This window comes from Lampris incognitus, chromosome 12 (genome assembly GCF_029633865.1).
Source record: "Lampris incognitus isolate fLamInc1 chromosome 12, fLamInc1.hap2, whole genome shotgun sequence".
Taxonomy (NCBI): domain Eukaryota; kingdom Metazoa; phylum Chordata; class Actinopteri; order Lampriformes; family Lampridae; genus Lampris; species Lampris incognitus.
Genome location: NC_079222.1, coordinates 24,305,089 through 24,320,461, shown reverse-complemented (window position 1 = coordinate 24,320,461; position 15,373 = coordinate 24,305,089). Strand labels below are relative to the sequence as shown.

The following is a 15,373-nucleotide window of genomic DNA, read 5'->3' as shown; positions in this document are numbered from 1 at the left end:
CTATGTAACTGCACGAGTGCTGAAACATTAGAAGAAGAAGAAAAAAAATCTGAATTTCAATCACTCAGCATTCACTGTTTTTAGCTACACAACAGCTAGTGTCACCTTTTCCAGCCTACTGTACAAAGGGTTGGACAACTATTTTCGAGTCGCAGGAACTCAGGTGTTTGCGGTGAATTCTCCGCTGAATAGCCTGGATTAAGGGCTAAGGTGTACACACCGTGCCTGCGAAGAGCGGCTGGGGAATTATTGTTAAAATGGACCAGAAAACGTGTTCCAAGAGATCTACGACGAGGTTCACTGGGGAAATTACAGACCACCCCGGGCACAAATCCTGACAGAACTTGCTTACCTTAAGGGGCATTGACACATGAAGTCAGTGACTTTTTTGTCAGCTCCTTCACGACTAGAATAAATGGTTTTCTTATTTTAAATGATTTTTGACGCAAACCTCTTTGGGGAACATACTTGAATTCGTAATCACGGCTTGGTGTACATGCGAAATGTGACATATTTATGTGCATATGCATGATACCTGAAATCTCTTCATTTCCCATACCACTTTTCTCAGTATTTATCAAGGATTTACTTTAAAGGCTGATAGTGCACTTGATCCATTTACTCCAGTCACCGTTCATAGCAACAAATGACTGTTTGTGGGGTATAAGGAAATAGATGACATGTATTCAACATTCCTTAACCCATCAGTGAAAATCAGCCCTGGTTTCAGTCCTTAGGCCCCTCAGACTGCATGGCACTTGCTTTTCCGCCTATGGTTTTCCATTTCAAAGCTCTCTGTCTCCATGTAAATACCAAAACACAGTAATCCAATATGACCCCATTGCAAATTTTCCAGAAACTAGTTGGGGTGGGGGGTGGGGGGGGGTTTGACATGAGCCACACACTTATCCCACTTAACCTCTAGAGAGAAGCCACCCTAACCCCCCCCCCCCCAGCCCAAGATTTCCTTGGTGGAGGAATGCATCGCTTTATGCCACTCTCCACTTTAAAGCGCGGGGTCTTAGACTCAGTGGCAAAGCCCTGTAGCATCTTGAGACTAAAAAGTCAAAGAAAACAACACAAAGCCATTGCCTATGGCAGGGGGGAGCTAAATGGACAGCAGACGTCTGCATGAGCGCCATACCTACTGTATTGCCCGAAAGTGGCTGACTACAGCATTGCACCAACGGGTATACAGTATTTACACTATGCTAACGTGAAGGACAATGACCCGGGGATCATCCTGCTTCCCATTTGCCATGGCATGTTTATAGCACGCAAAACGGGCTTCACATTTTATGTTCAGGAACGTAGGGAGAAAGATGTGTATCTCGGGCGGCTGGGCAGAGGCTTTTGACACCTGGTACACATCTGAGGCAATTACCACTAGCATCTCTATCACACAGCCGCTAGCTGCTGAGAAGCCTGACTGCTGTTTGTTGGGCTGAGCATACAAATCCCCTACTTTATGTTGTAATGGTAACGCATGCCACTGGGTTGGCTTGCTGCAAAAGTCCTGTGTACAACGTACCAAAATAGATGTATTTTTTGCTTGTTTTTTGTTTTTTGTTTCCAAACCCTACACCATGCTATGGCTGTATTAACAATGAAGTAGGAATTAGTCAAGTTTTTGGTCAAACAGAAACATGACAACCTATTTAATACACAAGGAAAACTTGCTGTTTTTTGAACTAATTAAAGCCCATATTTGAAATTGTATTGAACATTTAATGTGTGACTAAACCTTATACATAGGCATTGCAAAGGTAAAATGAGTGTTATTAACTTTCAAATACCAGCTTAACCCTTAATACTGGGGTACTTCACAACCATGTTTACATAAGGATGCATGGTTTTGTTTTGTTTTTTTGGGGAGGTTGTTTTTTCTTTTTTCTTTTTTTTTTCACCCCAACTGTACTAGGCCAATTACCCCACTCTTCCGAGTTTGCATGTTTTGATATTGTTAAGTTTCATAATATATCAGAATAGTTCTCTCGACTACCGCAGGCGTTTCGCAAGAGAGCTGACAACCAGTTTAAGAATAAAACAATTACTATAGTCCATTTCTCAAACATCTTGGTAGGCTTACTTGCAAGAATCAGATAGGTAAAACGCTGTCCCATGTCATATTTCTACTTCGTATACTGCGTGACGTGTGACATGTTCTGGCCGCGAGGCCGTAAGTCAAAGTTATGAGTCCGCATCACCGTCAGCAAACCGCCTCAATCAGGGGAGCAAATTTCTCCTCAACACACAACCATTTTCCTTCATCAATCTGTAGTCAGTATAGCACCGTCAATAAACACATCCCCTAATTAACTAAAATTGTTTTTCATCAATACCTGTAACAGGCCGGTGCAGAAATGGATGAGAGCAAGGATTGACTTGCATAAAAATGGCCAACTGGCAGGTAAAGCTCATCATTCTTCTCTACTACTCCACTAAAACTTTGACAACTCTGTAAAATGCTTTACATAATCAGTACATACACATACGGGCCAATAGCTTAGATAGAATAATTTGAGACTCATCTCAATCGTCACGGTAAAGGGTTTCCTCTCGGAAAGCCATTACACCGCCAATTGAACGCTGGACATCTCCCCCAACTCGACTGTGCGTTGGGATGAAGTTCTTAATGAAGTTTGGAGTCATTATAGTAGTTGAATGTACTAACCTTGTGATGTTTCCTTTCCCTATCATGTTGAGTTAGGCGTGATGACTCCCACCAGACAACGTCCCTCATTCAACAGCGGTGCCACCAAGTCTGTCCTCGCTTATCAGTTACAATCTGCACATAAACAGGGACAGCATACATTACATCACTTGCAGCTCCATGATCAATTCTAGGAATGCCTTTGAAGACTCTTAATGAACCTACCCTGCAGTAGCGGTTGTATTGTGTTAGGGCAGGAGGCCTTACGAGCCGTGACTGGGCTTCGGGTTAGTTTCATTGATACCGAAATGTAGCACAGGAGACATAGCATTTAGTAAAAAATATGTAGTTGGGGAAAAACAAAAAATACAAGTTACAGCATGTGGCTGACCAGCAGTGGGTTTACTCTGAAGTGCCGAGACACGTTAAAGCAAATGTTCCACACAAATCCGAGTGAGTTTGTTTACTAGCTCACTGAGGACTTCTTGCAAGGTATTTGGATGATGGGCCTTTCAGCACTGCAGGCAGTGTCAAAACGATGGCCGTCCCGTCTACTGTCAAAAGATTTGAGTGGGCAATTTTAGAGTGTGCCTAGCCAAACTACACCGCCCCTTTTTGATTTTCATATACATCATCCCGAGCAGATGTCTGCAGGGGAAGCACTGACAAAGTTTGCCTCGTCAATCAGTGATGTCAGCTCGAACCTATTTTATAGCCTCTCGGAGTCCCTGAGAGCCCTAACCCTGTAAAAGTTTATATAGCGTATTGACCATTCTCCGACTTGCTTAGCTAATGAAGGTGGCTGGGCAATAGAAACTGAAAGGCTGCCGCCATGTCAACACTACTTCCTATTTGATGACACCTTCCACTAAATTGAAATGTGCTGCTAATGGGGGTGAGTGTTTAAAAAAGAATAAGGCCCTGTAATTGGCACAGACCTGACCCCCTCAAACAGAGAGAGGAGGCGGTAAGTCCCCATAAAATGGTGGAAAGTAACACCTTGATTTTGGGTTCTTTCACTGCGTATAGACCCAGAGCTGGCTTCAGGGACTAATCCAGGATTGGTTTTTAGTCTTATCAAATGGCGCCTCGGCCTATAAACAGCTAGCGTGTTTATTCCCTCCATGAGCAAATTGATAACATTCACCGCAGCACGTAAGCCAGATACCTGTGTGTACACCCCTTGGGAGATACATGCAGCACGCCGGCCCCTTCCCACACACACTAGCACACACATTAGCACGCACACATTAGCAAGCACACTAGCGTGCACACAAGCACGCCAGGTGCTGCAGGGTAGTTTCCCTACACTAACACAACAAGCTTCTCTGGCCAAGTCTATCACTAAGAGGGCACTGTGGCATTCATAACCCATACCACTGCAAACAATAGCAGAACTAAACTCATCCCAGCAACGTGAGCAGAATCCAAGTCTCCAAACTGGGTTTTTTTTTGTTCCTCAAGAATGGCTGAATTCAGAAAATATCCTGAGTTAAGATTCAAATCTTTTTTTCTTATTGCAGAGAATACTTAAATGCTTCCAAGACACAATGGAGATGTGTGTGTGTGTTTTATAATTTTGATATATTTTTTTTCTCAACACAGATAATATGCAGTGATTAAATCAACTTCCTTGTTATCGCCTTTGTTGGAATTAATCTCCCTTGCAGAATGAATGAAACACATTTTCAAAGTAATATATATCCTGCTTTGCTTTGCAGGTGATACGCAGCTTTTGAACCAACGTGGTGGTTAAGATAAAGAATTGTCTCTCTCTCTGCAAGCACCTACACAGGATATGGAAATCAGCTGTGATTTCTAGCCGCAGAGGCCCACGGAGACAGACAATTGGCTGAGAACCGATGGTCAATGTTTGTCCAAGGTGACTGAATATGGCAAAAAGCCCCATGTAGTTTACTTGTGAACTGAACTCTAAATAGTTTTTTTGGGGGGGGTTTTTTTTTGGTGACTGCAGCAGACTGGCACTGCCTACACTGTACATTTTTTTAAGTGGAGCAGTAATTTTGCACCCGTTTATATGGGCTAACTACAGTAATTGTGGTGCTTTAGGGTAGGTAATATGCAACCAGAATTTGAGCCCAACTCTACGCGGAGAACAACTTAATTAAGGCTCTGTGTGAGAAACGTTAACAAACGACACCAATCTATAAACCTGTCGCCCACAACAACAGCAAAACAATGCAGTCAGGTAATATAACTTACCTCGGTAATTCGTACTTCATATGGCTCAAACCTTCAATTTAACACTATACCACCTAGGTCTGTGTTTAGGAAAAACCCGTATAGCCTGTGCACGTTTTATGCAGCCTGCTGACCTACTTGATTCTCAGACACGAGCTGAACGTGGGGTTATTAATAGATTTATCAGCGAGACTCGTGGCATCGGGGTCAAACAATGTAAACATATTGAGGTTTCCTTACTGTGTGTGAAGAGATAATGGCCTATTTTGTAATTCATGTCCACTTTTTTTTTGCACATCGCAAAACACAAATGCAATGGAGTGATTTGACACGGTAAAAGGCGGAAACTTGGAAAAAGGCTAATAAAGCATTGTCACGGAAGCTTGACCAGGATGCATGGCTAAAATACCCCCAAAAAAATGTACCCCCCACAATAAATAAATAAATAAAGGTGTGACGCCACTATACATCGCAGATTTTATAATAAACGGCTAGTGACGGCTTATTTTCCAGTCATATTGCAAAGCGAGCCTAAGCGTTTCATAAACTTATCATCGAGCGCCTCTCGTGTCAGGCGCACACGTGCCCCCTCTGATCGGAGAATTTGGGATGCTGCGTTAAAGGTTACTCCATAAACCCTCCTTATCGGCGCTGTCACGGCACATCAAAGATCGCGTAAAACGCACAAAAGCTGCGAATCGGAATTAAGAAGCAGTTATGGCGAACACTCTGCGAGGCAATAACTGATCATTAATTATGTAAAATCAAATGTGGTTATTTGAAATTAATCGAGATTAAAAAAAATCCATGAAAATGCAACACAAAAAAAGAAGAAGAAGAAGAAGAAGAAGAAGAAGCGCGCTCAGAGCAGGGAGACTATCTGTATCTTTGTAGGAAGTGGCCGGCTCGAGCGCTCTGCACGCGATATCTCGCGAACAAAAGCGAGCCCGAGCCGCGGCTGGGCTGTTTCCCCCTCTCTCTCTCTCTCGCTGGGTCTCTCAGACCGGCCGACAGCGCAACTTCTAATGATGTTGACATATTCACACAACATTGACTGAGGTAGTGGCGTTTCACGGCAGCCTTTGAGTTTCCCCAAACACCTTTTTATAAGTCTGAAGTCTGTCCCCTCCACCCGACCTGTTAAAACCACGCCTACGCGGCCACACAATTGGCTCGAAAGCGTCAAAGAGCCAATCAACGGAGCCCAGCTTATCGTAACGCGCAACACATCCATACAGTATGAACCCTATGGGCACAGAAGCGCTAGGAAAATCTTGGTGCTGGGACCTTACCACCTTCTCCGCCGTCAACGGACTCCTTTCTCCGCGTACGCCTTCACTGAAATGTGCGTGTGCGCGAAGGAGAGAGGGCTAAAGTGTGTGCGTGCGTGTGAAGGGTGCCTGTCCGGAGCAAGTAAAAGCGGAGGAATTATTCGGCGCTATCCAAATATTTCAACACGTCGCGTCTACCGGAGGACTGAAGCCAATAAGAAGCAACGCGTCCTAACAGCAACGCCGATATTGTAAACAGCAGCGAGACAAGAGCCGCTGCAAGTCGATTGACCAACAACAACCGCTTTCTTTTTTTTTCTTTCTGTTTTTTTTTTTTTTTTTTGCTTTTTCTTGTTTTTTTTTTTTTCTTCTAATTCGACTAATGTTCACGAGACAGACCGGCCGACAGAAAGCTGCCCGATGCGCGTCAACCTCCAAAGAAGAAAATATTTCTTTCAGCACTCTTCAAGATAACGGGAAACGCTTCTTTTTTTTTTCTTCTCCCCCCCCCGTTCTTTCTTGCTGACTTCTAGTTAAAATTCGCCAAAACTGAAGTAGAGATTTCCCACCAACTTGTGGAAAATAAGTGGACGCTTATTTCTGCAGTGTTGACGGTGGATTTTTTTTTTGTTTTTCTTCCGACTTTTTCCGAATACTTTTTTTTTGTGCCTTTCTTTTTCGGTTCTATTTCCCACGCAGTCTCTACTGTGTAGTATTGTTTTTAAATCCATTCAAACATTTCGGTACCTGGAATTGGATGAGCTTCCTGATGAGAGATCCAGTCATACCAGGATCAAGTATGGCATATCATCCGTTTATACCTCACCGGGGTCCGGAATTTGCCATGAGTGCAATGCTGGGTCACCAGCCACCCTTCTTCCCGGCGCTGGCTTTGCCTCCCAACGGCTCCCTCTCCCTCCCCAACGCCCTGGGAAAACCGATCATGGACCAGCTGATGGGAGCAGCGGAGACAGGCCTGCACTTCTCCTCTCTGGGCCACCAGGCTGCGGCTGCCCACCTCAGGCCTCTGAAGACGCTGGAGCCCGAGGAAGAGGTGGAGGATGACCCCAAAGTTCACCTGGAAGCCAAGGAGCTTTGGGAGCTCTTCCACAAGCGAGGCACCGAAATGGTGATCACGAAATCTGGAAGGTAAATAGCGAGGCTTCCGGTGTGTTACGTTGTCTTGACATGCGGTCTACGGTGCTTGTTGGTAGCCCACGTTGTGATCGTCCATACGCTGACATTCCTCTCAGTCATTGATTTATTGACGCTGCTCGGAAACAGACCTTGAATCCAACAGCACAACATTATTATTTCATGCACCTTCTTCTAATGGCTGATTAAAACACGAAAACGTGCATATTTCCAGAAGTTATATTGCATCATAAACTGCATGAAACTACGATCCAAGCAAAATGTAGATGCATAAGCTCGTGCATGATAATACATTGAATAAATAAAATGGAAACCCCCCCCCACCCACACACACACACACTGCACAAGGTCCTTGAACGTCAGGCTGTGTGATTTTATTTGGCACATGTGATGTTTTGTCAAAAGGAAATCATTTAGTTGTGAGTTCCTGTGAGATTAAGTAGGCCTCTGGAAAATCGTAAAAAGTTTGAACTTTGCGGAAAGTTAACGGGGGTCTCATTAGGCCACGGCCTAGCCCATCCTCAGCACGGGATAACCCACTTTCCGAGATAGCTGGGATATTATGGGAGCGAAGGGAGAGCAGAGACACCGCTGACCAGCCCACGCCTGCCTGTGTGATGGTGCAGCATGTGTGGGCAGGCCTATATTTCGGGGCCTACCGTAATGTCGACGCATTAAACTCGTAATTACCTACCTGTCAAACAGCTGCGTATTTACCGGTGTGCATTTCGGCTTGCTTCACATATCCTGCTTGTTAATTCACATTCAGCCCCAAAGCAAAAACGTAGAGGGGGGGGGGGGGAGAAGGGAAAAAATGTCTTTATCAGTTAGCTAGTCATCTGAGCATGGAGCCTTGACAATCTCGTGTTCGTCATCATCGCGGTGTACCGTACACAAAGATGGCTACTCGGGTCTGCTGGCAGCCAACGCGAGGCACAAACATGGGATCACTCGAATGCAGATTTTGACTTAAAAAAAATGGCACTTCTCTCCCGCAGGAGGATGTTCCCCCCGTTCAAAGTGAGGTGCACAGGCTTGGACAAGAAGGCTAAATACATTCTCTTGATGGATATAGTTGCAGCCGACGACTGCAGGTACAAATTCCACAACTCGCGGTGGATGGTGGCGGGGAAGGCAGACCCAGAAATGCCAAAGAGGATGTACATTCATCCGGACAGTCCGGCTACCGGCGAACAGTGGATGTCAAAAGTCGTCAATTTTCACAAGCTCAAGCTGACAAACAACATCTCCGACAAGCACGGATTTGTAAGTTTAACTAATGTATGTTATTATTATTTTCTCCTGCACTTGCACACACATACACACACACACACACACACACACACACACGAGCTCAATTGCAGTCGTTTGAATTTTCCTTTTGTCGTATTGATAATATATTGTACATATGAATTTTAATGTCTATATTTGTGCACGTTGCATGTCGAAAAAATATTTCCTACTCCCCCCATGCAGGCCATATTGTCATTGCTTCGTAATAACCCTACATTTGTAAATATATCGCAATGGCCGTCAAGAGATAGAAATGTAAAATGTGATTTTTGCCTGATGTTTTTGATTTTTGCTAAAAAATGAACTGCAATTATTGTTTTTATTTTTAAAAGAAATGCTAGGATGACACACTTTTGCAGATCTTCTCTTCTATATGCATTTGACCATCACACATGATACTCAGGTGTTACCTTTGTGCCTCCATTTACAAATCTACGTCTGTCTCCCCCCGGTTGCAGACCATCCTAAACTCAATGCACAAATACCAGCCGCGGTTTCACATCGTGAGGGCAAACGACATCTTAAAACTGCCCTACAGTACCTTCCGGACATATGTTTTCCCTGAAACCGATTTTATTGCCGTCACTGCATATCAGAATGACAAGGTAAGCACAACTGCACGCCAGCATGGCTGCGTATATATGTTGAAGTTGTTTGCAGGCCGACGTGTACTCGTAAGAGAAAGTATGTATGTGTGTGTGTGTGTGTGTGTGTGTGTGTGTGTGTGTGTGTGTGTGTGTGTGTGTGTGTGTGTGTTTTAACAACCCTCGTCCTGTCAGACGCGTTGCCCCCGTGCTCCGCGCGCGCCGCGGCGTTTTGTCGTCATAAAATATGAAGGACGTTTGTGTGTTTGTGTCGCCTTGTTGCGCGCGCCTCGTCTTGCAGGTCCGTTTTGCGCAGCGGCGACGGTGAGGGAAGTCGTCACGCTCAGGAATGTGTGCTATACGTGTTGCTTTCTTTTTATTTAATCACATGGAAGGGATTTGGCACCCGCCCAGACTGCGCTCTGCGCGCGCGTCTGTGTGTGCGTGTGTGTGTGCGTGTGTGTGTGTGTGTGCGCGCGAGCGCGTTTATGTTTGCCTTTATAAGAGTAAATAGGTTCGTTGAGAGAAACAACGTGGGGGGTAGGAAAACAGACTCTGTGCAACGTTGAAATTAAAAGAGCATTTTATTTATTTTTTTATTTTTTCCCTCCTTTGCTCTGGTTAATATTTCGCTCCCTCCACACGTGATGCCCAGCAAGGCACAAACAATCTGTCGTGCAAGTGCGCTGGTGTGGCGGGGAAAAGTTAACGGTAGACTGGGCACATCTGGACTCTGGTGTCCAGCGGGGGGACACGCAGGGGACATGTCTCACGGCGGGTATGTTGAGAAGTATGGACGATAACTTCCAAATGCATAGCGTGTACAGAAAACAGGGGGGGGGGCAGGGACGGGACGGCTGAGAGGAAGGGAGCTGTCGGCTTGACACAATGGGGGATGGATATTTCACAGCGATTGAAAAAGCTCGTCAGCGTGACGCGTGAAAGTGTCCGCCACTTCCGCCTATATGTGCGCGCGTGCGTGTGCGCGCGTGACCCAAACGAAAATATGTCAGGATACACAGGCTGTATTGATAAGATCTTGAGTAAACTGTAGCTCGCATGTAGGCCGAAACGTGTTAATATTTTTGAAATTATGTAAATATCCCCCCCCCAAATAAAACAATAGGCTACCTACGCGTGTTTTGGGGGGGGGGGGCGTTATGATGACTGGGACTGGGAAATGTAGGCCAGCAGCAGCGTGTGAACATTATTGCTGAAGGGTCGATCGAGTTGCTAATTTGAATTCATTTGAATCGTTTCAGATCACCCAGCTGAAAATTGACCACAATCCATTTGCCAAAGGGTTCCGTGACACTGGTAATGGTAGGCGTGAAAAGAGGTGAGAAACACAACTTTTCTAACGGCATAACATTTTTTTTAACGACACGTATAGCCCGGGTTTTAATAGATGTGTGTGTGTGTGGGGGGGGGGGGGGCAAACTGGGATCTAAGTGAATTCCACACACCGGCATGACTGTCACGTTAATCCACAGGGAGCTGGTTCCTCCCAGTCCCTGTGATACGTAGTTCACTGGAAGTTCACGTTTTAATGAACGAGACCGGCGTGTACGGTGTTCGCCTAAAAAAATTTTTTTTCAATTAAAAAAAAAAATCAAGGTCTTTTGGTATGATATGAACAGAAAATAACACCCAATTAATTATATGCCCATTTACAGTTTTTTTTTATAAAACCAACAATTGCACATATTTATATTGTGTTTCTTTACTGAAATTGTGTTTTAATATAAGTGGTCCACGTGGTTAGTCAAATTAAAAGATTAAATCACAACTTAAATTCAAGATTCACCCAGTGCACGTTTCTAAATCACGGTCGTGCGTCATGGCTTCAGTTAATGCATGCCCAAGGGGTGCGGAAGGGGTGCAGCTTCGCCGTTTGCCCCAAAGTCGCTCCTAGCAGAAGACTTGAACGGGTTTTGGGTTTTTTGTTTTCTATTTTAAATGAAGCCAGGTCATCTTGTCCGTTGCGCAGATGCTTTGTTAGACGCGGAGAGGAGCTGAACGTCCATCATATGCTCCTCCGCGTGTCCTTTCCGCAGGAAGCAGTTGGCACTGCAGTCCATCCGCTCCTACGAGGAGCAGCAGAAGAAGGAGAACGGCGCCTCGGACGACTCCTCCGGCGAGCAGGCTTCGTTTAAGTGCTTCGGTCAGGCCTCGTCCCCCGCGGTGTCCACCGTGGGGCCTCCCCACCTGAAAGGTGAGCAAGGCTCCTCAGTCCACACTCGGCTCGGGAAAGGAGAAAACTGTACAATCTCACGGGGTGGTGGTGGGGGGGGGATTTAGACGATGACATTTTTTACACAGTACATTTGCACGTGATGAATCGGAACTCTAAAGAAGGCTGCATGCGATGCTGCTTATTGGCCTATTCCAGCTTATGGCACTCGAGGTTAGCGCCATACACACACTTAGCACCGATCAAGCTAACGCATAATTGCCCTTTCACTGCTTCCTTAAGACTGGGATTCTACTCAAATCTAATGAAATCTAATGCAATGTTTGAATAGATATTTGCTAAAGTTTTGAATCAAGAAAACTCACTTGGGATTTTGATATCATCAATACTTAATAATATGTAAATCCACAGCCTTTATCTATTTATATACACATTTAGCATTTATTTTTTATGATTTTATTCTGTTTGTCACTCTTACTATTCCTTATTCGTATGCTAAATGTCAATATATGTATTAAGGTGTGAGTCAGTGTATTTATTGCATGCTAGGGAAACCTTGTGTTACCACTTTCCCAACTGGGTAAACGCAGGTCTACTGTAATAGAAATAATAGAACACGTGTATTAGCCAGCGTTGTCAAAGCCTGCTTGCAGACTTCTGCGCTCCCTGCGCAAATATGTGCCATGCATTAACACGAGTACAGTAACTCAGCAGCAAGGCTGCTTCAAGCCCCCTGCTTGGAGTAATTCAGCAGTCTTGGTTTCCACATCACCAAAAGAACACAAAGACGTATGGTGGCCTTATTTATTTGGACGTGTCCCGGAAAGCAACTGATTCTTCACATTTTCTTTTTTTTTTAGATTTCTGCGAGAGCGACGATGACAGCGACGACGAGAGCAAAGACGGGAACGTGAAAGATGGCCCGGACTCCAGCAAGATCTCCACCACCACGGAGGACGGGAAAGACCTGGACGCGAGCCCGGTGAAGAGCCACCCGTTTGGAAGCAACGACTCCGCCAGCAGGATCCGCGACAACGCCCCCAGGACTGAAAAAAGCCAAGCGGACTCGCGACAGAGCCCCATCACCGTAATCTCCAGCACCACACGCTCCGGCGAAGAGCTCAAGAGCCCGAACCGGGACCAGTCCAAAACGGACGAGTGCAGGTCGATAAGCAAGGACAGTTTCATGCCTTTGACTGTTCAGACTGACACAGCCCACTTGGGCCACAGCCACTTGCATAATTTTGGATTTCCAACGGGTCTGACGGGACAGCAGTTTTTCAATCCCCTAGGGAGCGCCCACCCTTTCCTCTTGCACCCCGGTCAGTTCAACATGGGGGGCGCGTTCTCAAACATGGCCGCGGGCATGGGTCCCTTACTGGCTGCCGTGTCTTCCGGAGGTGTTAGCACGATGGACACGGCCAGCATGGCGTCACCTCCGCAAAGCTTGACGGGAGCGCCAGGCCTGCCTTTCCATCTGCAGCAGCATGTCTTGGCATCACAGGTAAAAACCTGCTTTATTATGTCAGCTGCATGTCAGCCGAGTGTCTTGAGTTACATGACGGCCATCTATCAGCTTCGATATTTCAGTTCTGATGACTACATTTCCCAACATTTGTCTAGTTTTGTTTCAGTTTGGCATGCATAAAAAAACGACAGCCTACATGTGTGTGTATGTGTGTGTGCGTGCGTGCGTGCGATAATTGCCCCAACAACAACATCCCTCAGTGTAACATTAGGTATTTGCCCATTCACTGATAAATATACAGGGCAACAACTTTATTGAAGGTCCTTTGGCACTGCAGCGGATTATAATTGTGTCAGTTGTTTAGAAAAACAGCAGATGTTAAAAGTCTGAGAAGTTAGACCACCTAGGCGCTGCAACGATAGTTTGTGCAAAAGAAAAAAATGGGTGTCGATATCAGCTCATTAAGTTTGTGTTTTCGAGGCAAAATGGTGTCTGTTTTTAAACGCTCCGCTAGTTCAGGGGAGGGCAGTAACATATGGCTAATGCAAACCAGACTTGCCATTGTTCATTTCATAGTAAAACGCGTGTTAATTGCAACAGTTTCTACATTCCACTTATGTTGGAGGGATGCTGCACGGAGATTACTGCTGGACACGTTGTTGCATTCCCCCCCCCCCCTTCAATTTAATACGCAAACACTTTCACAAAAAATAAAAATAAAATAGTTTTAGTTTTGTGGTAAGGCTGTAGTACAAATCGGCCGAATCAGTGTTGTGCTTTTGCAAATGAGGTCTAGTATGGATCACAAGGTATGGATAGTGGCATTAACTTCATGCTAGGGCACCGTTAGCATCTTTGCACAAAGCAAGAACTTTTTTTTGGAAGGGGGTAGTAAAGCACTAAGCGCATGAATACCCCCAGGTAGATCACATTTATTAAGTCCTTATTTGCACACACACACACACACACACACACACACACACAGATTGCGTGAACCCACACAGAGGCAAGAGTCAGGTGAGGCTACGAGGCTTGTGAGCATGCGTTTCCACTGACTCCACACCTTGCCTGTGACGTAACGGCTGCACCAATGCCCACCGCGTTCGTTTCTGCGCATGCTTACATAATCTCCGTTCTCCCACAGGGTCTCGCCATGTCTCCGTTTGGAAGTCTGTTCCCCTATCCTTACACTTACATGGCAGCGGCTGCGGCAGCCTCCTCCGCCGCCGCCGCCGCCTCCTCGTCGGTGCACCGGCACCCATTCCTCAACGCGGTGCGCCCCCGACTCAGGTACAGCCCCTACTCCCTCCCCATGAACGTGCCTGACAGCACCCTGCTCACCACCGCCATGCCCTCCTCCATGGCCGGCGGCGGGGCCGAGATGAAGGGCGACGGCGTCGCCGCCAGTCCCGTCCCCGCCACTCTGGATTCGACGACGGAAGTGACGAGCCGCTCGTCCACCATGTCGTCCGGCTCGGTGTCCATGTCCCCGAAAACCTGCACGGAGAAAGACGCCGCCAACGAGCTGCAGAGCATCCAGCGTTTGGTCAGCGGACTCGATTCAAATCAGGACAGGCCACGGAGCGTGTCCCCATAGAGGTCTCCCCCACTCACGTCTCGTTGTTGTTGTTGTTGTTGTTGTTGTTGTGATATAAAAAAAGAAAAGTGTTGACGGTGACAAAGACGTTAACAGTAGGACGACACCCTCTTATATGGCCGACTGCAGGCTAAAAAACATGTAAAAAATATTAAAAAAAAAAGACGAACGGACATTTAGATTTTGAAATGCACTTTGGTTAAAACACACATCTGATATGTATATTTCTCTCTTTGTGTTAAATTAAACGAGACTTCTTTGAAATGTCCTTGTCATTTGAATACCATACAAGTATTGAAACTGAAAAAAAAAACAAAGTTGGCGTGGATGTGACTCACAGGTGTAGGAGACGTCGCTGCTGCCGCTGCTGCTCCTCTCTCCTAATTTTATTAGCCTGGAACACGCGGGGTTGCCCTGGCAACCCACATTTTGTGTTATATAAATATGCACTCTGAATCGGTTTTACTTATTTGAACTCACTTCCATTGACCGGATACAAGACTGCTGTATTTTTTTTTGTCGTAGTCGACTGATTGATGAAACGGTCCGTCTACCCCTCCTGTCACCTATCAGCGTATAGATGGGTCACGTGTTGCATGTCTCTCTTAAAACTCCCAGGGACCTCTCCACTGGTTCAATTACCAAAACCGAGAAGGCCGAAAAATACCATATATATATATATATATATATATATATATATATATATATATATATATATATATATGAGATATTTCTCCCACTTCATTGTTTTAAAAGTTGTCCTCGATTTGGTGGTTTTATTTCCCCCCCCCAAAAAATAAATAAATAAAATGACTTGTTAATTTGTGCATTGCTGAGAACTTAAAAACCAGCAACTGTCGCGCACCAGGACCAAAACCACCATCAGGCCTATGACGCGTCTTGGGAGTGTGGTCGACAGCCTTGGGCATGCGGAAGTCAGCTAAGCATTCACAACA

At 45.6% G+C, this 15,373-nt stretch overlaps 1 protein-coding gene across 2 annotated transcripts; it reads left to right on the top strand.

Moving 5' to 3' along the window:
• The first annotated feature begins 6,653 nt into the window (after nucleotides 1–6,653).
• Nucleotides 6,654–15,026, top strand: tbx3a (T-box transcription factor 3a). Of its 2 annotated transcripts, none has more exons than XM_056290790.1 (7): nucleotides 6,654–7,275; nucleotides 8,280–8,547; nucleotides 9,033–9,179; nucleotides 10,421–10,497; nucleotides 11,216–11,373; nucleotides 12,213–12,856; nucleotides 13,965–15,026. In XM_056290790.1, the coding sequence occupies exons 1-7, from the start codon at nucleotides 6,884–6,886 to the stop codon at nucleotides 14,415–14,417; spliced, it is 2,139 nt and encodes a 712-aa protein (XP_056146765.1). In that variant the 5' UTR covers nucleotides 6,654–6,883; the 3' UTR covers nucleotides 14,418–15,026. The 2 variants fall into 2 exon arrangements, with proteins under 2 accessions (XP_056146765.1, XP_056146764.1); XM_056290789.1 differs by having other exon boundaries at nucleotides 8,280–8,562.
• Nucleotides 15,027–15,373: the final 347 nt, after the last annotated feature.